The 25058-nt window shown below is 39.5% G+C and overlaps 1 protein-coding gene across 2 annotated transcripts in view; it reads left to right on the top strand.

Moving 5' to 3' along the window:
• The window catches only part of rock1 (Rho-associated, coiled-coil containing protein kinase 1), a 44049-nt gene that overhangs the window by 16285 nt on the left and 2706 nt on the right, over positions 1-25058 (top strand). For both annotated transcript variants that reach the window (XM_077557070.1, XM_077557069.1), the window contains exons 2-32: positions 2807-2888; positions 5198-5298; positions 6934-7071; positions 7167-7342; positions 7476-7560; positions 7640-7784; positions 7880-8018; positions 8353-8444; positions 9422-9581; positions 9678-9753; positions 9833-9921; positions 11321-11369; positions 11465-11600; positions 11708-11799; positions 12189-12435; positions 12527-12633; positions 13427-13577; positions 13945-14105; positions 14190-14374; positions 14774-14843; positions 14919-15022; positions 15109-15274; positions 15348-15441; positions 16455-16543; positions 17045-17236; positions 17318-17483; positions 20740-20810; positions 20890-20978; positions 21079-21157; positions 22558-22816; positions 22891-23098. In XM_077557070.1, coding sequence (XP_077413196.1) covers positions 2807-2888; positions 5198-5298; positions 6934-7071; positions 7167-7342; positions 7476-7560; positions 7640-7784; positions 7880-8018; positions 8353-8444; positions 9422-9581; positions 9678-9753; positions 9833-9921; positions 11321-11369; positions 11465-11600; positions 11708-11799; positions 12189-12435; positions 12527-12633; positions 13427-13577; positions 13945-14105; positions 14190-14374; positions 14774-14843; positions 14919-15022; positions 15109-15274; positions 15348-15441; positions 16455-16543; positions 17045-17236; positions 17318-17483; positions 20740-20810; positions 20890-20978; positions 21079-21157; positions 22558-22816; positions 22891-23098 — 3998 coding nt within the window. The remainder of the gene's footprint in view (positions 1-2806; positions 2889-5197; positions 5299-6933; positions 7072-7166; positions 7343-7475; positions 7561-7639; positions 7785-7879; positions 8019-8352; positions 8445-9421; positions 9582-9677; positions 9754-9832; positions 9922-11320; positions 11370-11464; positions 11601-11707; positions 11800-12188; positions 12436-12526; positions 12634-13426; positions 13578-13944; positions 14106-14189; positions 14375-14773; positions 14844-14918; positions 15023-15108; positions 15275-15347; positions 15442-16454; positions 16544-17044; positions 17237-17317; positions 17484-20739; positions 20811-20889; positions 20979-21078; positions 21158-22557; positions 22817-22890; positions 23099-25058) is intronic.

Here is a 25058-nt window from a genome sequence, read left to right as displayed (position 1 = left end):
GTCCAGAGTTCTCTGCGGCAGGAAGTTATGCAAACATAACTCTGCTGAGCACAGAGCCTTGTGATTAGGGTCCTGAAGGACTTCGTTCTCCTCTCTCTTTTTTTTTTGGGTCCCTTCTGTGTAGACTGGCAGAATACCTTATGGCCTGCAACAAGGCTCCCTTTTATCCTTTGGTTCGACGAGTCAGTTCTATGCTTTTACAGCACAACCTATACACAGGACAATGGCAGAGTTGTGTTTTTTTGCCCTTAGACACCGCCATAGTGTATTTGAAACATCATCATTCAAATCATGCAGCATGAAACACATGATCCAATGCATAACACATCATGTGACAAACGTGGTGGAGTCCATGTTATGGCAGGAATATGAATTGTATACCAAATGCCTTCTGAGTTGCACAGGGCCCGTAGCTAAACATAGCGACTTATAAAGTCAAGACTTTTTGAAGGCAAGAAAAAGGAGATAAACTGTAATGGCCAATTCATTGGTCTGACTTAAAACCAATAGAGTATGCTTTTCATTTGCTAAACACAAAGTAAAAGTAACAAGACCCACAAAAAAATCAAGCAGCAAGTAAAGGCGCAGAAAAACCTCTTTCCCCTGAAAATTGGGGTAGTCTATTTCATTCTTTAAAAAATGCCATATTTCTGTATCACCTCTTGAATTAAAGCTGAATGCCTACAATACAGTCTCGTGTTGATCGTTTAATTGTAATCTACATTATTTGTAATGTGGGTTGTATGAAAAGCAAAGCCGTTGTCCAAGGAGCTAAGGAATTAACTGCATGTTGTTTGGCTTCTTTCTTCTTCTTTCTGAAAAACTTCGCCTCCTGTTTTCCACCTTTTCCCTACATCCCTCCAAACCTGACTCCCCTCCAAACCCCCCCCCCTTTTTTTTTAGCTTCCAGCCGACCCAGAGAGGGTTTGCTTGTTTTGTCTCCTGGTGTGGGGGGTATGGCCCTGATCTCCTGTGTTGAGCTCCAAGCAGCAGCAGCACTATTTAAGTGGCTTCCTTGTTTTGTCTGAGCCCCCGATGCGCCATGTGTCATCGTTAAAGCAACATCTAGCGATTTAGAAAAGCCATAATGATAAGAGAGTAAAATAGCTTAGAAAATTGCGCATTATTTCATGAAAAATTCATTCTCATGCTGAGAATGCTGACCATTGTCGAGTGCTTGAACGTTTGTGTGCCTATCGTGTTTCAGTCATTCTGGATTATGGCAGATTAGACTAAATCCCGACCGCTGACATTTATGGTCATGCCTCGTCTGAGACAGGATAATGTGGGTGTCACAGAATAAAAAAAAAAATTCTCTCAGTGACACAATCAGCCCAATTTCTACAACCTAATGACGGTCAGGAAACTGCCGGGCGGGAGTAGCCGCTGTACTTTTGGAACGCGTCACAGCCCTTGCATTGTAAAGTCCACATAGTCGCAGGCACCTCCCTGCTCCCTCAGTCATCAAAAAGTACTTAGTTGCTTCACATGCTTGAATTAGAAACTTGGTGACCATGGTGGGAAGTAAAGCCCTTTTTTTAAATGCAAAGCTATTCAAGTTTTTCCACCTGCTAATTTTTTTTGTCTTATTTTATGACTCATCACACTCTGCCAGCTGACTGTAGACATGAAGTACTTGAGGCACAGTAGCAGAATTAAACCCTGAAGCACACTGAAAGCAAGACCTATTCCTGAAAAATGTTCATGAATGTGCATGTGATAGAGCGATTATCGGTGCCGATATTTGACATTTTGACAAATATCGGCATCGGCCTCTTTATGAATCTGAAGGCCGATTTAGCTGGTATGTATCTCACTGAACGGTGAATACTTGCGAATGTAGCAATTTTAGGGTTTTCATCAGGATTTGTCAGACAGTTTTTATTTGTCGCAAAGACATTTACAACATCGTCAGACAATTTTTCACTGTATGCGAAAATCTTCCCAAAATTTTTTTACAAACCCTGACAAAATTTCCCAATTGGCTACATTAGCAATCATTTGTTCCCTCAGTGAGATACAGGGAACTTTTCATTTATGTATTAATTCAAATTTCCACTTTATAAAAATGATGCTGTTACTGGGAACCCCCTACACTTTCTATTTTAATTAATTTAAATAAAAAAAATGTTTTAATTAATTGATTATGTGGAATTGATTGTAGAGGAATCATCATGTCTTGAAACGACTTGAGGAAAATAGAATGATTCATTCGAGTTTGTAAATCTCTGCTCAGCATGACATTGCAATGGACACAGAAGTTGAGAACATTTAGTTCAGACAGACAGATACCGGTACTCTAAGCCCTTTAAAAATACTGTATACATTTGGAAAAAAACTATTGATTAATTGTTCGTTAATTCTCACCATTGTTGATCACATATACTGTCTTTAATTGTAAAAGCAGAGCGTTTTCACCTTTATTTCCTGCCAGAAGTAGGCTAGGGGATGACAAATATGACACAGCTGCAGAGACACGGGGAAGTCTGTTTCAGGGAATTTCGCTATGCCAGGCCAGCGGTAGGCAGTTTAACGCACTAGGCCAAGTTACACCGGACTCTGCTGTCATGACGTCATCTAATTATCTGCGCTGCTATGCATATTTATATAGCAAAAAAACATGTATCAACAAAAAAGGCTGTTGAAGTACTACTATGGTACTGTATGCAGTTACATGTACAGTAAATGACAATAAGTAATCCAACCAAGTGTTGCTTAGCATCTTTTAGCAAACGCATAACACATTTCAAGCAAGATTCTTATTTTTTGTCACTCCGCATGCTCATCCACCGCTTCTCCCTCGCAGGACGGCCTGGATGCGTTGGTGTATGACCTGGACTTTCCTGCCCTGAGGAAAAACAAGAGCATTGACAACTTCTTGAATAGATGTAAGTAGTCTTCCGTCTCCCGTCCATTGCCGCTTTACAGGCCCCGTCGTTACATGTATGACACGTTTCAGCCTCAGAAAAGAAGGTTGATTTGGGGTCACTGCCTCTATGCAAGCTTGGACACAATAGGTGTCTGCTGCTTAGTGTCCCCAACAAAGAGGCTTTCATAGATGCCTGGTGACCCACATGACGCCTATCGCTATGGCTTGTGTTTTTTTTTTGGTCCCATCATCACACAGGGAACCCCAATAATTACTATTTTTATATCATGTTACCAACCTGTAAATTACTTAGTTCTCATTAACATCTTATCACAATATTTCATTATTTACTGGGGTGGTCGAAGTGGCAATTCTTTTTTTGGGGTTCAAATTCATATTTTCTGTATTGCATATAGACAAAACTCCCACCCAAAAAGTGTAGGTTTTTGTCTTTTTATGGGGAACAAATCAAATCAAGGAGGGGGAAATAGGAAAATTGAGGAGAAAGAAGTTGCAATTATACAAAAAAATTTACCATTTTATGTGATTGTTCATATAATTGGAGATTTTTTTTTATTAGTAGAATCGATAAAAAAAAAAAATCAACTATTACAAAGAAGTTTTAATCTTTGAGTAGACACAACTGCAAAAGCAGTCACATGTATTAATGCTATATTCTTATTACATTTGTTTTTCATCTGAACCTGCTAATTTGGCACGCATGGATATGCCTACCACCACTTTTTTCAGACCAAATACTTAGAACTCACAATACCACATACCAGTACTTGCTTAATAATTCTGTTATGCCTTAGAGTTGTCGTGAAAATATTTGATTGTAATTAAATAATGTTAAAAAAATACCCCATTTTTTACCTTTATTTTATTTAACTTTCATTGAATAAGATTCAAATTTCACAAAATGAAAACACTTTTATAAAAATGTTATTGAAAAATATTACTTTGCACGGATGCTTACTCCTATATATAAAAAAAAAGAACATTAGATAAAACTTTCAAAAGCCCACAGCCCTACGGTTAAGGCTATAGTATCTAACCTTACAACCTTTCTAGCCAATCAATAGCATTTGTGGAAAATCACAAAAAAGTCTGGTTTTGCCATGTAATACAGAAAGACACATTTGTAGTTGCCTTTTTGTGAAGGCCAGTACTTGGCCTCTCAGTGGCCTTTAAACATTTGATTCGGCTGAGAGCAACTGGATGTTTCCTATTTGAATTTCAACCCAAGTTTCTCCAAACCCTTAGGCAAGAACTGTCATTAGTCATCCCTTCAATTTTTTTTGCATCAGCACTGTGGTATGGGTAGTGTTGTGTAGCGACATCATTGACGTATATATACTAATGGACTGGTGCGTCTTGTATTGCCTAAGGGGCTGCCTTTTATTAATCCTCTTCCCTTTCTTTCCACACTGATCACATTAGCTTGATTGCTCTGTTCTGTACAGTTAAATGTATTTCCTGTAACACATTCGGTACATAGCTCCTGCAACACCTGCTGGGGTTTCACCAATGGAGGGAAATGAGTCATTCAAAAATATTTTTGTGCAATAGCCCAGACTTTTATGTGTGTGTAATTTGGATGCTTTGCCATGCCAACTCATTAATACCAGACATAAAAGCAGCTTTTCTTTAGCCAACTTGGCAATGTTTCCTTTTAAGGGGGTGCATGCAAACCAACAATTGTACCAAATTTGAGCATTTCCTCTTCGTTCCGATCAAAGTCAATACAGACCATATTCTCGGATGTCTCTAAAAAAAAAAAATCATCCAGAGCCATGCTCTTGTGGTGTTCCTGTGGTTTCCCTGACTGCTTGGGAAAAAGTGAAAGATCGTAAAGTTTTAGTATTTATGATGACACGGAGTTGGGCCAAGTCACAAACTCCTCGATTGTGACCTTAAAACATGGACAAATGGGAATCTGGACACAAGTCTCCCAAGTCATTCACCACAAATTGGTTAAACAACAAGATGTAGTTTACAAACAAAACGTACTGGTAATTACCAGATAAGCAAACGGTTAGCTTAGCATCACCATTTTCTTCTTCTACGACTGCACCGCCTTGCTCATGGTACTGTGACAGACATTGCGTGCAGTGTGTTGTGTTGGTGATTAGTACACCGCACACTATAATAACAGTTGGCGCACACAGTATTTTTCTTCACCAAACGTTATCTGTAGTCTTACAAAAAAAAAAAGATGTTAAAAATCATGTCTCAGTGTAGCATTGTTAGGCAGCGAGCACACTAGCTTAATGAAATCAATACAAATTCACGTCTTGAAAATTCTATTCTTGTTTTTTTCCATAGATAAGGATACCATTAGTAAAATCCGTGACCTGCGGATGAAAGCGGAAGACTATGAGGTGGTCAAAGTCATTGGAAGAGGTGCATTCGGGGAGGTGCAGCTGGTAAGTTTACACTCTTTGTTTATCTCTTTTGCTATAGCAGGGTTTTTCCTGACTCAAATTGAGGCGGAGGTGGTATCCTTCTGACTGATGGATGACTACCGATACCAGGTATCGGTGCCAATACCAGTCTTATTTTCATTATCGGTACTCAGGCTGGTGATCGATACCATTATCGTTTTACGTTCAAGGACAAGAAATGAGAAATTATATGAATACAAAAATGCTATTAACTTCATACAATTTTAAGGAAAAATTCTATATTGGGATATATAGGTCTTTCTTTAAAACCATCTGTCATTTATGGGTGGGCAATTTTATGTACTAGTAGTATCGGCATTTGGTATTAGTAGCAGCGACTACTCAAGAGTTGCATATCGGCCGGGAAAAAAGTGGTATCAAACATCCCTAATCCTGAGCATGCGCCATGACATGCATGTATTCTGTATATTCCTCTGACTCGCTTTCATTTTTTACAGGTAACATATAATAATTCCATGTTTCAATCATAAGAATAATAGTTCCAATAAGAATATGACTATTATAATTCATTATCAGTCACTTAGGCTGGAGGTGGTGAGCAAATAAGGTAGAGGTGGCCGCCTCTCGTACACAAGAAAAACCCTGTATACAGTGGATCGTCAAAAAGTTGGCATGGTACAATTAGGCCTTCTATGACCTAAATATAACAAATAATGACTCAAAAGTCAAACTCTCAACCTTGGCAAATCTTGTGGGACTTCAGCTCAGTGATTTGTCGTTTTAACTGCGTTTGATTTTTTTGGGGCTTTTTAAAGTAATTATTTTATTTATTTATTTTTGCCACGGTAAAAGGGCACCAGTGAGGGGGAAAGTAGGATGAATACAATAGAGCATTAAATAGAATGTGTTGCAACATAGGACAAATTCTGATTTATCATATTGTGTATATAAATATATACGTACAATACAGTTCTTCAAATATCAATTACATACATAAATTTCCATTTCTGATGATGTAGAATTAATGGAAATTTACAAAATTTAGAATGCAAGAGAAAAGTTGAATTATAGGATATACAGGTACATTTGGAAAGTTTACCCCACTTAAGGTGTGAATTTTCTCATTGAAAGGAAATTCTCCAAAAGCGGGGATTATCAGATTGTAGAACATTTTAGAATTATTAAAAGTAGAATTATTTTAATTTAGATTATAAATTATTTATCCCTTAATTTGGAGATTTTCTTAATGTAAATGTAGGAGTTTTTTTGGGCATTTGATTGGCTTCAGTTTGTTGAGAAATTGTGAATTATAGGTTGTCTAGTTTTTTTTGTTTTGTTTTGTGTTTTTTTGGTGGAAAATGTGGAATGATGGTAAACGTGGAAATATTTGGACTGGGATTTCCTGAATGAGCTGAATATTTTGAGATTGGAATAGTTTGAATTGGTTGAGAAATTTGAAAGTTTTGGAATGTCAAAAATAAAAACAGAAGAAAAATTAAAATAAGATTAGAAATTATGTGCACACAGATTTATTTATTTATTTTGCTTTCCTGTCGCATCATGCTTAACTTTGGAGTTTCCACTGAACGATGATTTGTTATGATGCCGCTATGTGTTTATTTTTAAGTGATTCTAAACTTCACCACTCATCTACAGGTGAGGCACAAAGCCACATGCAAAGTGTATGCCATGAAGTTGCTGAGCAAGTTTGAGATGATCAAAAGGTCAGACTCTGCTTTCTTTTGGGAGGAGAGGGACATCATGGCTTTTGCCAACAGCTCCTGGGTGGTGCAGGTACGTCCCGACCACCCAACACCATCTTTATATGCCCGCTTGCTGGATCAAATATGTATTCTCTCATCCAAACTCACCTTTCGTCATTCTTTCAGCTTTTCTTTGCATTCCAAGACGACCGCTACCTCTACATGGTGATGGAATACATGCCCGGCGGGGATTTGGTCAATTTGATGAGCAATTACGACGTCCCGGAGAAGTGGGCTCGCTTTTATACAGCCGAGGTGGTGCTGGCTCTGGATGGTATCCACGCCATGGGCTTTATTCATAGGTATCAACAGCTCGTCGTCTTTATTTTACATCAACAGTAGAAATCTCTTAAGTTTCAGAAACAACCGTATCTGATCAAACGGTGTCTGTAAACGCCATATTATGTCCTCTATAAATAAATGCTAACTTTGCAGGGATGTGAAGCCTGACAACATGTTGCTGGACAAAGCGGGCCACCTAAAACTGGCAGATTTTGGCACCTGCATGAAAATGAACAAGGTATTTTTGTCCTTGTGAATAATAATCTGGGTTTATTCTGCAAAAAATCATGTTAAATGTGTGCCGCTTGCTCTTTTAGGACGGTATGGTACGATGCGACACGGCTGTGGGAACACCGGACTACATTTCGCCCGAGGTACTGAAATCCCAAGGAGGAGATGGCTACTACGGCAGGGAGTGCGACTGGTGGTCGGTGGGAGTGTTTCTCTATGAAATGCTAGTTGGTGAGTCGCTCTGATCGATACAACATGTCAACGTGCCGATTAATGGTGAAAACATACTTTATTGTTTATTGTAATTTACCAATATGCTTTTTCAGGCGATACGCCGTTTTACGCAGACTCACTGGTCGGCACCTACAGCAAAATAATGAACCACAAAAACGCGCTGACCTTCCCCGACGACAGCGACATCTCCAATGACGCCAAGAACCTCATTTGTGCCTTCCTGACGGACAGGTAACGTCCCGGCACACCCATGAAAATATTGTTTAGTTGGCCTGAGATGCCTCTCTTACCCATTTATTTTAATAAGGGTACTCTCCATATTTCTTGCATGCCGTCTGAATCTATTTTGCTTATTTAGTTTTGGACACACTTCAAACATTAAGGCGTTTTGACAAGGCATGATATCTGATTCCATGCATGTTTGTTATTCATGCTGCCATGACTCATATCCAATTGTGCCACTTGAGGGGAATTTTCATTTTATTTTATCACTTGAGCCATGCCGTGTAAATCTAGGCTACGGTCTAATTAAGACTGAGCAATGTATTCCCCCTCCTGCCAACAGGGAGGTCCGCCTGGGCCGGAACGGTGTGGATGAGATCAAGAGGCACCCTTTCTTCAAGAATGATCAGTGGACGTGGGAGATCATCAGAGACAGTAAACACTCTTGATTACCATGTAACACAGGTCATCAGATCAGACTGATCATTGACAGTGCAGAGGCCAATAAAGGACAGACACAACATTAATGCTTGGGGCACTGACACCAGAGCAGGCAGAGATTAGAACCGCGGCAAATCCTGCAGCTGTAGTCCGCTTTTAACCGGGTTTATATTTAATTCTTGACTCAGCTAAAGTCAGCACTTTGGCGCAGAGTTTTCGAAAGGCTGACCCGGCCGGCTCCGCTAGCTGCTGGCTTTGCCTTGTTTTAGAGGGGATTTTTTTAAATCGAGGTTTGTGACCCAGGACTGAAGTATTGTGTCCGAGCTTATGAGGTGTAACAGTATGCAAAAATACATAAATAAATAACGGCACGGTGGCTGACTGGTTAGCACGTCCGCCTCCCAGTACAGAGGACGTGAGATCGAGTCCGGGCTTCGGCCTTCCTGGGTGGAGTTTGCATGTTCTCCCCGTGCTTGTGTGGGTTTTCTCCGGGTACTCCGGTTTCCTCCCACATTCCAAAAACATGCATGGCAGGGTAATTGAACACTCCAAATTGTCCATAGGTGTGATTGTGAGTGTGGATGTTTGTTCGTCTCTGTGTACCCTGCGATTGGCTGGCAACCAGTTCAGGGTGTACCCCGCCTACTGCCCGAAGCCAGCTGGGATAGGCTCCAGCAACCCCCGCAAACCTTGTGAGGAAAAGCGGTTAAGAAAATGGATGAATGGATGGATAAATAATTAACGTAACAGGATGGTTCGGCATGTCCCTTGTTTAGAAGGTGTATGTTCTGTTTACGTACTGAGTACAATAAGTTCCCCCCAAAAAAGTCCCTTAAATTTTTGTCGCAGGTGGGAACATTGTTACCCCTCTGTACCGTACCAAATGTACCCTGTACATAGTACGTTAGCCCCTGCGAGCTTATTTTAGGCAAACGACAGAAGAAAGAGTCATGAACTTTCTGCCTCTTTAGCGGCTGCCCCAGTGGTGCCCGAGCTGAGCAGCGACGTCGACACCAGTAATTTTGATGACATAGAAGAGGACCGCGGCGAAGAAGAGACTTTTCCAATACCAAAGGCCTTCGTAGGCAACCAGCTGCCCTTTGTGGGCTTCACTTACTACAGCAATCAGCAGTAAGTCCCCCAGAGGCTCCCTACTTGACATGAGTTTAAAATATTGTTCATCGGAACAAGCATTAACTTGTATTAATTGTGTAATGTGTTTCGCAGTCCTTTGCGCAGCTCCACTTGTGCCTCAAAGACAAGTGACAAACATAGCAGCTCCACAAAGGAGGACAAAAGTCATGTGAGTTGGACATCGTTGCTTATGAACTTCTTATGTACTTCCAAGTAGAATATTCTATGATGCTTATTTATCCCTTTAGTTGGAAAACCTGCAAAAAAGAGTGTACCAGCTGGAGGAGCAACTTCACAGTGAGATTTTGCTGAAGGATGAGTTGGAGCAGAAGTGCAGGTGCATTTGAATGTTTGGTTACACAACTACTATTGTACCTTGACTTTACAGAACCCCATTTAAGTTACCCCCCCATTTCATTTGTTTCATTTATTCGTTTATTTAATAGGGACAATTAAACAGAGACACTAAGCAAAGCTTGCAGCTGATGTTGAGCATAAAGAATTTAGCAAATGCTAATTGACAATCCCCGTGCTTTTAATAATAATAATAATAATAATATGAATATGATTTATATAGCGCTTTTTTGGACACTCAAAGACGCTTCACAGTGGTAGCATTATTCACGGAAGCGTAGCTGCCAGTGTGCGTCTACGGCCCCTCCAACCACCTTCCATATACCAGTGTGAGAAGCACTGGAGGCAATGTGTGTGAAGTGCCTTGCCCAAGGATACAACGACACATGAATTGGGGAGAGCGGGGATCGAAGAGCCGACCTTCTGGTTACTGAACCACCGTCTCTACACCCTGAGCCACGGCCACCACTTTACACCACCGCCACTTTTACACTTTATACACAATCTAAAACACATAAAAAACAAAGTCACCCTTTAAAAATAATAAATTCAATTGTAATAATGACAAAAGAAATCACATTGTGAGCCAAAATATGAGTTGCTCAGATGAAGTGAAAATAAAAATGAGAGCCACATTTACAGATGTCCTTTCATTGAACGCGACAAAGTCAAACAAAAATCCAATATGAAGACACTTGCAAGGAGCATAGAACAGACGCTCAAACTAACCGCGTGGTAAACGGCCAACCCGACTGACTCCTAACCTGGCAAGAGCCAGATTGATAATGTGAAGTCTCCACAGTATCATTCTGGGACTGCTTCAATGGGATCTGCTTGGTAAATGCGGGAAATTCCTTACAATACTTTGAGGGAAAATTGAATTGTGAATATGGATACACCTGTATTAGTTGTTTGTTAAGTTGTAAGATGCGCCACACAAAGGGCACTAAGGGATAAACGGGTATGAAGTCCTTTAAAAGCTACTTGTGTATAGCTGAAATCAAATCAGCTTTACATCATAGTATGTCTATCATACTATATAATTACACCTGTGTCCAATTAGTAGTATGATGGAAAACTTTGTTTTTTATCAATGACCGTAGTGAGAATAAGCAGTAAAGAAAATTGATACATTTCTGTTAAAAACGTCCTTGTTTTTCTAATTTCATGTTTTTGTTTACAAAATGGGAGTTTTTTCTTCATGTTTATGGAGCATTCATGTGTTAACTTTTTTTGTTTGTTTATGCCATGATAACACTGATAATTATGGTCATTATGAGATTTTTTTTACACCGGTAGTGCCAGCGGTTTCATAAAAATTTAAATAAAATACCACCTTTCTGATGATGATTTGATGATGACTTCTGTTCTCTCTCCACCAGGACCTCAAACATCAAGATTGAAAAAATCATGAAAGAACTGGATGAGGAGGTTAAATCCTGTTATTTTGTCAAACAAACAAGACTGTCAACTTTATTGCATTTGTCGTGCCTGCCATAACCGTCCGTGCTTTTTCTCTTTTGCAGGGACACTTGAGGAAGAGCGTGGAGGCGAGCATGTCCCTGTTGGAGAAGGATAAGATCATGCTGCAGCACAGATTTACAGAGTACCAAAGAAAAGCCGACCAGGAGGCAGAGAAGCGACGCAATTTGGAGAACGAGGGTGAGGCCCACCAAAAAAAAAGAAAGAAAGAAAAGTGCTGTTGTGAAGCTGTGATGTGTTTGGGAAGGAAGATTTTGGGATTTCACGTTGTATCATGTTCCCCGTAGTGTCAACTCTGAAGGAGCAACTTGAAAACATGAGGAAGATCAGCCAGAACTCGCAGGCCTCCAACGACAAGATTGCCCAGCTTCAGAGTCAGGTAACATGCCGTGATTGTGCTGCACCATTCAGTGGAATTGGCGTCTTAAATGACAATCAACGTTCCAGTAGACTCAAAACATAATCTCTACACAATGTTGTTTATGTTTCGTGGAGTTAGGCAACTTATTTTTTTCTCCAATTTGGCCTCATTTCTTGTACCTTTGCTGAATTTCCCCATAATAAAATCCAGTCTAACGAGACATTAACTGTAATATACCAGTAGTGTTAAATATAAAAAATTAATAGCTTCCTCGCATCTGCCGTTGTGTAACTAAATGCACTTCCCACTCTTGCAGAAATAGAGCAAATGTGTGTGCTCAAACGCTAAAAAAAAAAAAAAAAAAAAAAAAAAGCACTAATAAATGTAATTGTTCCCTCTGGTCCTAGCTGGAGGAGGCCAACGACCTCCTGCGCGCCGAGTCGGACACGGCGGCGAGGCTGCGGAAGAATCACACGGAGGTGGCCAAGTCAATGAGCCAGCTGGAAAGCTTGAACCGCGAGCTGCAGGAGCGGAGCCGTGCAGCCGACGGCGAGAAGGCCCATCTGGAGAAGGAACTCCTGCTACTCCAGAGCACCTTGGACTCGGAGAGGAGGAACTATAGCCAAGATTCGGAGGAGATCCGTGAGCTGCAGGGTAACCCGCTGAAGACGCCAATTCTGATTGCAAACGTACTTCCTTGTTGTAAATGTTCTTAATATTTTGTTTTATTTTGCTTCTCTCGTAGCGAGAATTATGGGGTTGCAGGAGGACAACAAAAACTTGAAGCTCAGCGTCTCCAAAGTGGAGACCGAACGCAAACAGGTCCAGGAGAGATGCAATAACTTGGAGAAGGTACAATAAATAGCACAATATATACTGCACTTAAGATTTAAAAAAAAAAATTAAAAAGTAAACAAGCTATTTAGGATTAATGTCTAGAAAAAATATATACAGTGGAACCTCGGGTTTGAATATAATTTGTTCTTGTGAAGTCTTTATAGTACGATTTTTGGTCAACCACAATTTTTCCCCGATCTCCCCCCGTAGGAAATTATGTAAATGAGTTTAATCTCTTCCCAAAATCCAATTACAATAATTTACTATTTTAATTTCTATTCATGTCAAACGTACATCCTGTACAGTATTTAACCAATTTAAAAAAAAAAAGCCTTTTTTGTTGCAGTGTGATGTATCAGTGGATGAAAAATGTGCAAGCAAATGTATGGAGCTTGTTGTTAATTCCTCATTATTGCTATGTTAATGCATGCTTTAGTTCAGTGTTGAGTTCGTTCAACTACATCGGACATATTGTTAGACTGCTAAGGGGTCCTTGCGTGCGCTGTTTTAGGTCAGGCACATTGTTGAACAGCTAAAGTGGGGTCCTCGTGCCAGTATAAACAAGACGGAAGTAGTCACTGTTAATGCATTTACAGTCCTGTAGAAAATGATGTCAAGTGAACGGAAGAAGTGATAAAGCTTTGTAAAGTGTAGCTTTTAATAAACCCGCGTGCAGCTGTGTCCGGACACTCTTTGCCTTGAGGGTTGTATGGATGTGATAATCCCTCGACAAGAGGGCCACCGTTGATTTTGTATTTCCGTCCTGAAGTCCTTTGAGTTGATCGTCGTGTCTACCCAACCCACACAGGATAAGAACAACCTGGAGATCGACCTGAACTACAAACTGAAGACACTGCAGCAGCGACTGGAGCAGGAGCAGACTGAACACCGGGTGACACGTGCACAACTGACTGACAAATATGAGTCCATCGAGGAGGCAAAATCGGCCGCTATGAATGGTATGTCGCAGTGTCTCGTCTGTGTCATACCGTACGTTCTGATTCTTAACATCTTAACCAGTGTGTGCTTACTGCTCTAATATTGTGTGTAGATGAGATGACCAACAGCAATTGTTTTGGTAATTGTTTTGGGGTTGCAAACACTCATTGTAATTTTTATTGTGGTGAATTACTTGTAAGATACGTTATACAAACACCCAAAACAACCAGTTTCTCCTCCAATAATGTCCATCAACAGTAGTTGCTTCATTCCGATTATCAGGTCTTTGCTAAATTATATTTTTGGTATGTTGTATACCACTCTTTACTCTTTGTACTGTGCTATCCCTATCTGCATTTGTAATACATAAATGTGCTTCCACCCCAGCTGTTCAGGTGAAGATGTCGGAGGAGAATGGTGCTAGGATGCGAGCGGAGAGCCGGGTGGTGGAGGTGGAGAAGCAGTGCTCCATGCTGGAGTTTGACCTCAAGCAGTCGGTGCAGAAGATGGAGCAGCTAATGAAGCAGAAGGAAAGGCTGGAGGACGATGTGAGTGAACGCTTTTGAGACAGACCCAATTTTAATGAGTTGCTACATCCTTTTAAAAATTCACCCGCCTTCCTGATTTTTCAGGTGAAGAATGTAAGGATACAGGCGGAACAGGAGTCCAGTAAGCGAGTGCTGGCTCAGAATGAGCTGAAGAGCCGGCTACACGAGGTGGATCGGCTCCGGTGTTCGGAGAAGCAGCTCAAGCAGGAGATCAACACGGCGCTGGAGAGTAAACGCTCTCTGGAGTTTCAACTTGCGCAGCTGACAAAGTGAGTCCTCCTGAAATCACACGGTAGAATAAAATTATTGTTGGACATAATATGATTTGGTCCGGGAGGCGGGGTACACCCACCGTCCTGCCACAATGGACTGTGTTGTAGTTTATTCGTCATTTTCTCTTTGCGCTCCCCTGGCCGTAATACTCTTTGCAAGTCAAGCTGCTATTCCCAAATAAGTGCTATTATTTCGGTTTATAGTGCAACTGCGCCAAAGCTGATCTGCGACAGTGTTCACTGGGATTAGACTTTAATCTGAATGCCGTTACTTCATTGCTAATCCCTTGGCTGCATGTGATGACAGCCATATTTTTCGAATGGAGCTCACAAAGTGGCCGCAATGCGGGAAAAACGGTTAAAAAAAAAAACTGCTTTGCTTGATGTGTTTACCAGGCAATACAGAGGCAATGAAGGACAGATGAGGGAACTTCAGGACCAGCTCGAGGCCGAACAGTATTTTTCTGTGAGTATCAGTGGAAACATAGATTAGGGGTGAGGGGCACCTCCGACTAATCTAATGTCTGCCCTTTCCCTGCAGACGCTTTACAAAACTCAGGTCAAAGAGCTCAAAGAGGAAATAGAAGAAAGGAACCGGCAGGTACAAGAAGGTCATAAAAAGGTGCAGGAGCTGTGCAGTGAAAGGTAAGCGTGCGTCACGCATCGCCACAGCCTGCCGTCACATGTAAACACCTAATAATGAGCTTTAATTGCTTCTCTCCCACACAAAGGGAGTCCCTGTCTGCCCAGCTGGATCTGACAGTGACAAAGGCGGAGTCGGAGCAGCTGGCGCGGGCGCTGCAAGAGGAGCAGTACTTTGAGCTCAGCCAAGAAAGCAAAAAGACCGTCACCAGGCATAAGCAGGAGCTCGTCGATAAGGAGGCTGCTATTGCACGAGTAAGCAAAAGTCAAGATTATTTGACCCTGTATTTTGCGGGGTATTTTAAGATCTAATTTTATTTGTATGCAGCTTGAGGAGTCCTATAAAACTCTGACCAAAGATGTGGAGATTCTCGCCAAAGAGAAGACCGAGTTGAGCGAGAAGCTTCGCACTCAGGAGGAAGGTACTTCTTGTATTTCATTTTCAAAATGCATACAATATGTCATTGAATATTTAAAATGTCTTAGAGGAGACATATTAATGTATTTCGTCCGCAATTTAAAATAGACCCCCATGTGTATGATAAAATCTGACATTCTTTGGTTAAAATACACAAAGTGTAGTGAATTCTAGCATACTTAGCATTCACTTGTAACTCACTGTTTGAAATCTTGCCATTTTCGGCTGTGGTTCTGTCCCAATTTAGCCACTCTCCTCAGCGATGGGCAACAAATCTAGTGACTTTTTGTGGTATTTTTGGACACTTTTAGATGCTCAGACTTTCACCGCATCCAGACTGCTAATGGCTGGCTAATTTAACCATATGCATAAGATTTACTTGGTTGTTGTAATTTCCTACTTGATGGCTGAAGCAGGCATAAAGACCCAACTAACTATATGCAAGCAATTTAAAAGACAATTTTGTATAAAATCTTCATATTTTGTCCACTTGAAATGGGCTTTTTCAAACATAATCATTAAAAATGATACTCTTATGATAATGATAATTTTTCAATCTGGTTAAAACAACACATTGTCCATTTTTGCCCAGCCATTGATGAGGTGATTTAAAGTAGTTTAATGCCTTTTAAAAAATATATATATATCGAAAATATGAACCGATACTAATTTAACTTCTAGTGGCATCCGTGTGTACTGATCTTGGCTTAAATTTGAGCAATGTGGACTCTTAAAAAGTCCAAAATTGGGGCCTGTGTACCTTGGTTTTAAAGTCACGTTTGGCTGCACATTTGATATGGTAAGGAAAGAAAATGTGAAACATAAAAGTGCTTATCTTCTGTGGAAATTTGAACAGATTTTATAACTGATTTAAAATGAAACCGCATACTGCGAGCAATAAATGAAAGTTCAACAGCGACAACTTGAACAGTGTGAATTTATTATCTTATAATGAACAAAAAAAACATACCAAGTAATTCCAAATACACATACATGCACGGCCTTCTATCCTTTCAGAGTATGCTGCTCAGAAGGAGGAGATTACAAATTCAATCAAGGCCAACTATGAGAAAGTCCTCAACACAGAGCGTACTCTCAAGACCCAGGTAAGCATGCATCCTTTTTTTTCTCTTTTCTTTTTTTTTTTAAAGAGGGGTATGCACATATTTTTTTTTAACATATTAACAGTTTTTTACATTTGAGAGCCCCCCACACATGATGTTTCATTTATATTATGGTGAGACATGTTTTATCCGTACAAACACTGAATCTAACCATTTGCTCCTCCATTTGTAATTCAGTAAATTCATGTTGATCCTAAAATATTTTTGCCAAATTCGGTGATGGACACACAAAGATTTGTGATAATAAATATTGAGCAGGTTTAACATTTCCAATTTTTGGGTTGAACTGTTTTCCAAGCAGATCAGAAAGAAAAAAACGAAATCACTCTTTAGACAAAAATTGCTCAGGATAATTTCATAAACATCTCAGATTTGGGCCTTTGATCAGGAGGGCATGGGAATTGCCTAAATGATGTCCTATTGTCAATGTATGTGTGTCATTTGGACATTCCCAACCTGTTTATCTGCCTCATAATCCATCAGGCGGTGAACAAGCTTGCAGAAATCATGAACCGGAAGGACATGAAGCTGGACCAGAAGAAGAAGGGCAGCACGGCTGACCTACGTAAGAAGGAGAAGGAAAACCGCAAGCTGCAGCTGGAGCTCAACCAGGAAAAAGAGAAGTTTAACCACATGGCCATCAAATATCAGAAAGAGCTGAGTGAGATGCAGGCAGTGAGTTCATGATTTGTTTGTATTCTTTTCTTCAAGACGGGAAATGATGTTATTAAGGTGCGCTGTCACTCTACCCCGCAGCAACTGGCGGAGGAGTGCACGTACCGCAACGAGCTCCAGATGCAGCTGGACAGCAAGGAGAGCGACATTGAGCAGCTGCGTGAGAAGCTCAACGACCTGCAGCAGCGCATGGACAACTCCAGCATCACCAGCTTGCTGACGGACGAGACGGACAGCAACTTCGCGGGTAAGTACGAAGACGTACGAAATCATCTTGACAGTGGATTTTTGAATTTTGACCTAAAATTTCAAAGCAGGAGACCAAAACCCAATCGTCAATCCTAAAAAACAAAGAAAAATGATACGAGATCAGTCACGACGAGTGTTTTGCTTTTTCTTTGGATTTTTGATTACATTACCCTTTGACAAGTGATTCAGTCGTCGGCGAACAAACTAAAACAGGAACTTAGTGGAGAAAGCGGTACTCTTCAAAGGTTAGCTTCACTTTATTGATTGTCGATTTTGCAAATGGTTAATGAAAATTTACCATGTTAGATGTGCTAAAATATTGCTTTTAAAACAGTTCGGTGCTATTTACAATTTGATGAACAAAATAATTTACTTAGTTTCAACAATAAATTTGGTGGACTAGTGGCTAATTTGTCTGCCTTGCAGTTCTGAAGTTTAAGGTTTAGATCTATTTCTTGGCATTTTCTCCCCGTGCTTATGTGAGTTTTCTCAGGGCACATCCTCCCGCATGCCCAAAACGCCCATGATAGGTTAAATGAAAATGCTAAATTGCCCATAAGTGTGAATGGAAGTGTGAATGGTCATTTATTGTGACAAGTTGAGGGTGTATCCTGCCTTTTGGGACAGGCTACACCTCACCTGCCATCCCAAATGCAAATAGTAGACAACGATGTTACTGAGCAGCCAGACACAAAAGAGCCAAAGCAAAAGCAAAAATTAATCCTTTAGATGCTCATTGAGCTCAAGACTCAAGCTTTACTAAAATCACGTGTAAAGTTCCTCTGTATTCGACTGTGTATTAGTCATTTTGTGTGTACAGATATTTCTGTGTATTGAGCAGTGGGCTTAGATTGGATAATAATAAATGACAGTTTGTGTACGTACTACTTTCCAGTGTGGCATTTTTTCCACCAGCGTAATGAACGACGACAGTCTCCGTATCAGTTTTCCTTGAAATGATGATGCCTGTGGTTAAATCCCTCTCTCTCCATTTCCCCTTCACGTCTAGTCCTCGCTCTTCCTCTCTTTGTAACTTCTATTCCTTTCCCTCTGTGAGTAACCGAGCAGACGAGCTCCCTCTTTTGCCTGGCCTGTACGTGCTGCAGCTGCTGTTCTGTTGTGGTGCTCTTTCGTTGGTTTCCTTTTTAGTGCTCTTTAGACATCTGTGAATTTAAACCCTGATAAAACTGAGGAGAACATGTTTGGGGTTAGGCAAAAATAAGTATGATGGTTCCTGTAAGGGATGCTCACCCTGATTTTTAAATCCAGCACCCTGGGTGATGAGGCTTGTTTATTTTATTGTATTTGTTGGCTTTGTTTTTAATCAAACATGCTGTGTTCTTCAAGTACATAACAGTTGGGTTTTCGTTGGCATGCTCAAACAGAGATGCTGCTTGGACTGGAAGTGCTCCCTCACACATCATACACATCAGGCTGGATTTATAGTGCAGGTCTATGTGCCAAATTCGCATTTAATGGCATCGGAATATGATTATTTTTTAAACTATTTCCATGTACTGTACCTTTCAAATGACACATACAAACATGTAAACCAACCCACATGCACAAAGGCCTGTTGCACGTGAACATTTCTACAAGCACAGTGACAACATGGAACGTAAACAATACTGCGTGAATGTTAACTGTTGCATAGCATTAGTTGGCCTGGATTGAACCTCTTTCCTCCATTGATTTAAATGAAGGCAACATACCACATTTCTCCAATGGCCAGCAGCTGCAGATATTTTCCTTATTTATTGAAGAATGTACCTTCTAATGCTGCCCAATTAGACTAGATTTGTCTTTGGTTGTAGTTTCTATTTTCAGATTTTTTATTATTATTTTTTGTTAGGTCAGACGCTCGTTGATCACTGATCGAAGTATTCCAAAATGATTTACCTGATAGATCCGATCTGTGCATTTAACTCATTAGCCCCCAAAACATATAAATAAGTTCTATTTTAAATATTACCATGCTCCCAAAGACGTATTATACGTTTTTTAAATGTTATTTGATGGCATCGCAATAGCAATTTGGTGGGGGGTCGCAATTGGTTTATTTTCCATAATCGTTCAGCCCTACTAAGAGCATACAGAAGACTTGGACGCAGCCTCAAAACCAGGGGTAGGCACACTCTGTCCTCAAGGGCCGGAGTCCTGCAGGTTTTGGATGTTTCCCTTGTCCAACACAGCTGATATATGATCAGCTCATCAGCAAGCTCTGCATAAGCTTGGTAACGATCCTGTTGATTGGAATCAGCTGCTTTGCAGCAGGGAAACCTCCAAAACCTGCAGGACGCTGGCCACTGAGGACAGAATTTGCCCACCACTGCTCTAAACTGAAGAGAATGTTAATGGCAATAGTAGTTTACAAAAACGGCCAGCAGGTGGCAGCAGAGTATCAGAGATCAACCAGGGCCATGTTACAACAAAGCTGTTTTCCCCACATTTTAAAGAGATTTGTGAATAATGATGAAACGTAGCCATTTTCTAATGCTAATTGCTGCAAAATGGAAACGATAGAAATATATTTTTTTTTCTGATGAAAGAAAAGAGACTCTAATCTTTCATTTGGTATTCCATGTTTTTATAGCAATAGAAAACAATATTCTGTGGGCCTTGCAAAATCTGTCAAAATCCAGTAAAACAGCTGGGAGCTAAAGGGGTTACTTCAGTGAAAATGACATGACAGTTCATCTGAATTCCCATTGACAGATGATTAGGAATGGCATTTGTTTGTCCATTCATAGGAGGCCTGATTCTGAACTGAGCTTATTTGATTTTTTTTTTTTTTTACTCTTTACCCCCACCATGATGCATCTCCCAATTGAGCAAAACATCAGAATTGTGTCACCTAAACCAGGCCGTGTAAATCCAGCCTTAGTCCAGTTGGTTTCTTCTTCCCCTTCAGTTTGTGCCGTTTTAGCTGCATGCACTTACACTTATTTAAGTTTTTCGATTCACAGCCTGAGCAATCAAGCCAATCAAGGGGAATTGTGTACTAATGATAACAAAACTAGCCATGTAGATTTTGTAATGTGACATGCTGTATTTCTTAATGTGTCTATTATCTTCTCTCGCATGGAGTATCTTAACTTCTCTCTTGTTACCTCCTAAAGTGATGAAAAGCTGGCACTTAATTAACCTTTTTGTTTTTCCCCACCCAACTTAAGTTTTGCATGGCCCTCTTCAACGTTGCCTCTTAATTGGCACATTTGGTGTGTAACGTTCTCCCATCTACACTCCTTTGACAGAATCCAGACTGGAGGGTTGGCTGTCTATTCCTAACCGCACGAATATCAAGCGATACGGATGGAAGAAGCAGGTATTTGTACTTGTGCAGCCTCCAAGGGCTTGTTCAAATTTGTGCTCCATTTCATTGCCCTTGCAATGTTGTGTCACAGTATGTTGTGGTGAGCAGCAAAAAGATTTTGTTCTACAATGACGAGCAAGATAAGGAGCAGTCCAACCCCTCTATGGTACTAGATATCGAGTGAGTAACCTTGAGAGTAACCGGATGCAAACATTCATAAAATGTTTATAGTCGTCAGGAGTTCTGATTTTATTTTTTATTTTTTGCCGTCTCCCTGCAGCAAACTGTTTCATGTGAGACCAGTGACACAAGGAGACGTGTACCGAGCTGAGACTGAAGAGATTCCAAGAATATTCCAGGTAAGGAGGGGCCCTTTCCTTGAGTTTTTGTTTTCCCTTTTTTTTCCAGCATCACAGATGTTTTTTTTAATCAATGTAAGTGTTTTTGTCAATTAAATTTTAATTTTGTTTGATACTATACTTTATTGAATTATTTTTATATTATTTAGTTGTTTCATTTTCAAATATTGTATTTTATTATCTAATTATTTTATTATCTTGTAATATTATATATTTTTTGTGTTAGTAGTTTATTATTATTAACACAGGCGTGGACTTAAATATTACTTTAAATATTATTTATTTATTATTTATTATTATTGTTTATTATTATTATTTATTATTATTATTTTATTTTAATTTAAAATAATACAGTATACAAACAATAGCATGTTCATCAAATATGTAAATATTTATTTATATATAAAATCATTTTATTTGGAAGTTGAAATTGTATTAGTAAGGAGCCCCTAAGGTGACATGGTAAGAAAAAAACAACAACTTTGCATTCCCTCGCAATGATTGAGAGATAACGCAAAAGTTGTTTGTTTTTTGTTTTTTTGCGAGGGGACGCAATTTAAAAAAACTTTTTTTTTTTAAATGAGTTGATGTACTTCCGGGTCTTTTTTTGTGTGACCAAAAGCGACGAGGATGGAGCGTATATAGCAGTGGGAAAGCTTAGTTGAATTTTATGTCGAAATGGGTTTAAAATACAAAGATATAAAATCTGTACTTGATGTAAAGCACAGCTTCCAAATAACCGCAAGAACTGTTCAAGGTCCTCCTCCATAACTCTTTCCGGAACCTTGGAGACTCAAATCTGCTATGGTGCCGCCACTTTTCACCCGCGCATTCCATTCAACAGGATCCAAGTACATCAACGCGTAAATAAATAAATAAATAAAAAGGCGTTCACTCGCAAGAAAACAAAACAACTTTTGCGCTATCTCGCAATCATTGCGAGGGAACGCTAAATATTTTTTTCTCTCCCTACCATGTCACCTTAGGAGCTCCGTAGTTATTATATCTTTATTTTTATTGAATGGATAAATAATTTTTAACATGTGAAAATAACATAAGAAATTATAAAGAAATTATATACTTATGTTATGGACTTTGGCTTTTGGGTATTGTATTTAATTAGCAGCAGTTTGGCACATAATGAACAATTCTTTAGAAAGTCAGGCTTCAAGCTTGTTTATTGTCACTCCCAGTACAAATTGTCAAAATAAACAGAAAACCAAGAGAGTAAGTACTGCAAGTCGTAATTCAAAGCAGACACCACTGTGCACTTATTCATTGATAAGATAAAAAAATATTTTATCATGTATTTTATTGCGTTTATTTTGTTAATTTATTTTATGACGTATTATCTTCGTATTAATGAGGATCCTGTTAACATGACCACGATCCACTTACAGATCCTGTACGCCAACGAGGGCGAGTGCAGGAAAGAGGCCGACATGGAGACGGTCCCTCAGGGCGACAAGAACTGCCTGCCTCACAAAGGCCACGAGTTCATCCCCACCCTGTACCACTTCCCCTCCAACTGTGAGGCGTGCTCCAAGCCACTCTGGCACGTCTTCAAGCCGCCGCCGGCGCTCGAGTGCCGCCGATGCCATGTCAAGTGCCACAAGGACCACCTGGACAAGAAGGAAGACGTCATCGCCCCTTGCAAAGGTAAAGTCGTGGCTGCCCCGCACACGTTTGCTGGGGGGTTCCACGGTAAACTAAATCCATTTTGGGTCTCACAGTAAACTACGACGTTACCTCGGCCCGCGACATGCTCCTGCTGGCTTTGACCCAAGATGAGCAGAAGAAGTGGATCGGCCATCTTGGAAAGAAGATTCCTAAAACCCCACCGGCCACGTTTTCAAGAGCCTCACCTCGCTCCATGTCCACTCGACCTGGGCCCAACCAGTCCTTCCGCAAAAACCCTAAAAGCAATACGACGAAACTGAGGTAACTGTTGAACAGTTCTGTCAAGATTAATCCTCTCGACCCCTTTATTCGTTGTTTCCTCATATTTGGCCCAGGCAAGTTAGTTTAAAAATAAAAGTAGTAAAAAGAAAACTTAAAAATATCACGTTTTAGCTACTATATTTTGTTAAATCCTTTCAAACCAGACACAAATGGTTCATGTATTTCAATAATAATACCACTATTGAACAAAATGCGTCAAACGAAGATATCGTTGCTGCTATGCGAAACATATATATTTTTTTCTTTTGAAAGGTTTTTAGGATGTCTGCATCCAGTTTCACCCCAAAAACATAAAAATGAAGAAGAAAAAAAGGACATTAAATGTTTTTCATTTGGTATTGTATGTAAAGCCAGCAACGATGTACTACTGTGTATATATAATGCATCTCCAATTATATTGACCAGCAGTGCTTATTTACTCAACTATAGCATTTATTTAAGGATGCCATACTTTCACGTAGATATTGGCTGAACAAAAATATTGTGGTATCACTGTATTAAAAATAAAAATAAATAAGTATTGGGTAAATAGAAGCAGCATATTTTTTTAGCATAATATATTAAAATTTTAAACAAAATATAGAATATATGGTACAGTAGAAATATGAACCATGTTAAGTTTGAATTAATGTTCTTCTTGTTTTAATTTTTCTAGTAAGTCAGTGTTCCATCACTGGTGAGCTATTTTTAAAACAGGCCCATGGGCTACTCATGTTGTTCTTGGGGCTAACTAGTACCCGCAGTGTGTGTTTAAGTACAATTCACATTAATCAACAGAGCAAGTCAAACAAGTAATCGCCCCATGTCAACTTTCTTGTTATATTCCACGATATACGTCACCTTTAAAGATGCCTCACATACTGAAACTGCCGTAACACATACTGGTGTCTGTGGCATTTTATAATACAATAATACTAAACAATGTTATGATTTTTCACGCACAGATAATTGTTTTCGTGTCAATGTTGAAAGCATTTTTTGCACATTCCTGTTCAATTCTACCATTAATCTCATCTTTACAGATATTACACCTACTGTGTTACCGCAACAAATGGTGTTGGTCATAGGAAGGATATTATAGCCCCCTTGTGGCACCATGTTTTATTTTCGATTTGAGGAATTACGATATTCGCTGGTCTCTTTGCCACATTGTGTAACATCGCAATTTGTATTAAAAAAAAAATACAAATTACTGGCTTCCATCAATCAATCAATCAATCATTTATTTCATTCATTTGTAAAAGAAAAAAAAGACAATATAAGCAATATTCAAATTCAAAGTAAAGTAAAAGAAATGAAAGGTGACAGAAAGAAGTAAAACATGTTTTGTCTGCCCATGATCAACGCACAAAAAGACAAAATGCATGACAGCAAGCAATCAAGAAGCTTTCAGTGTAACTATACTACAAAATAATTCAAAAATGGTTCAACTGCGTATCTTTGTGCTTTATATATTTTTGCAATAATGGTGCTTTTATACATTTTTTTAAAAATACAAATAGATTGAGAAGATTGTGTTTTACAATCCAGATTGTTCCACAGTCTGACACCTTGAGTTGAAATACATCTTTCTTTTTGTTTTGTTCTATACTTAGGTTTGGAAAAAATGTCTGTTCATCTTAATTTATACTCTCTTTCCGTTTTTATAAATTTGGTTTGTATATTGACTGGTAAAATTTCACGATGGGCTTTATACAATATTTTAAGGCGGTTAAACTCCATCAATTCATAACATTTTTAAGTTTTTAGCTGTATAAATAATGGATTAGTGTGGTCTCTGTATCCACAACCGCAAACAACACGAATAGCACTTTTCTGTAAAAGAAAGTGGATTCAGTGTAGGTTTTGGCTGCACTGCCCCCACACTTCCATTTAACCCTTTTATTACAATTTTTTCTCAGTGATACATTGATACTTTTATTTATCTATTTATTTATTT

The sequence above is a fragment of the Vanacampus margaritifer genome, chromosome 2, assembly GCF_051991255.1.
Source record: "Vanacampus margaritifer isolate UIUO_Vmar chromosome 2, RoL_Vmar_1.0, whole genome shotgun sequence".
NCBI classification, from domain to species: domain Eukaryota; kingdom Metazoa; phylum Chordata; class Actinopteri; order Syngnathiformes; family Syngnathidae; genus Vanacampus; species Vanacampus margaritifer.
The sequence above is the reverse complement of the archived record's forward strand: the minus strand, read 5'-3'. Positions and strand labels throughout refer to the sequence as shown.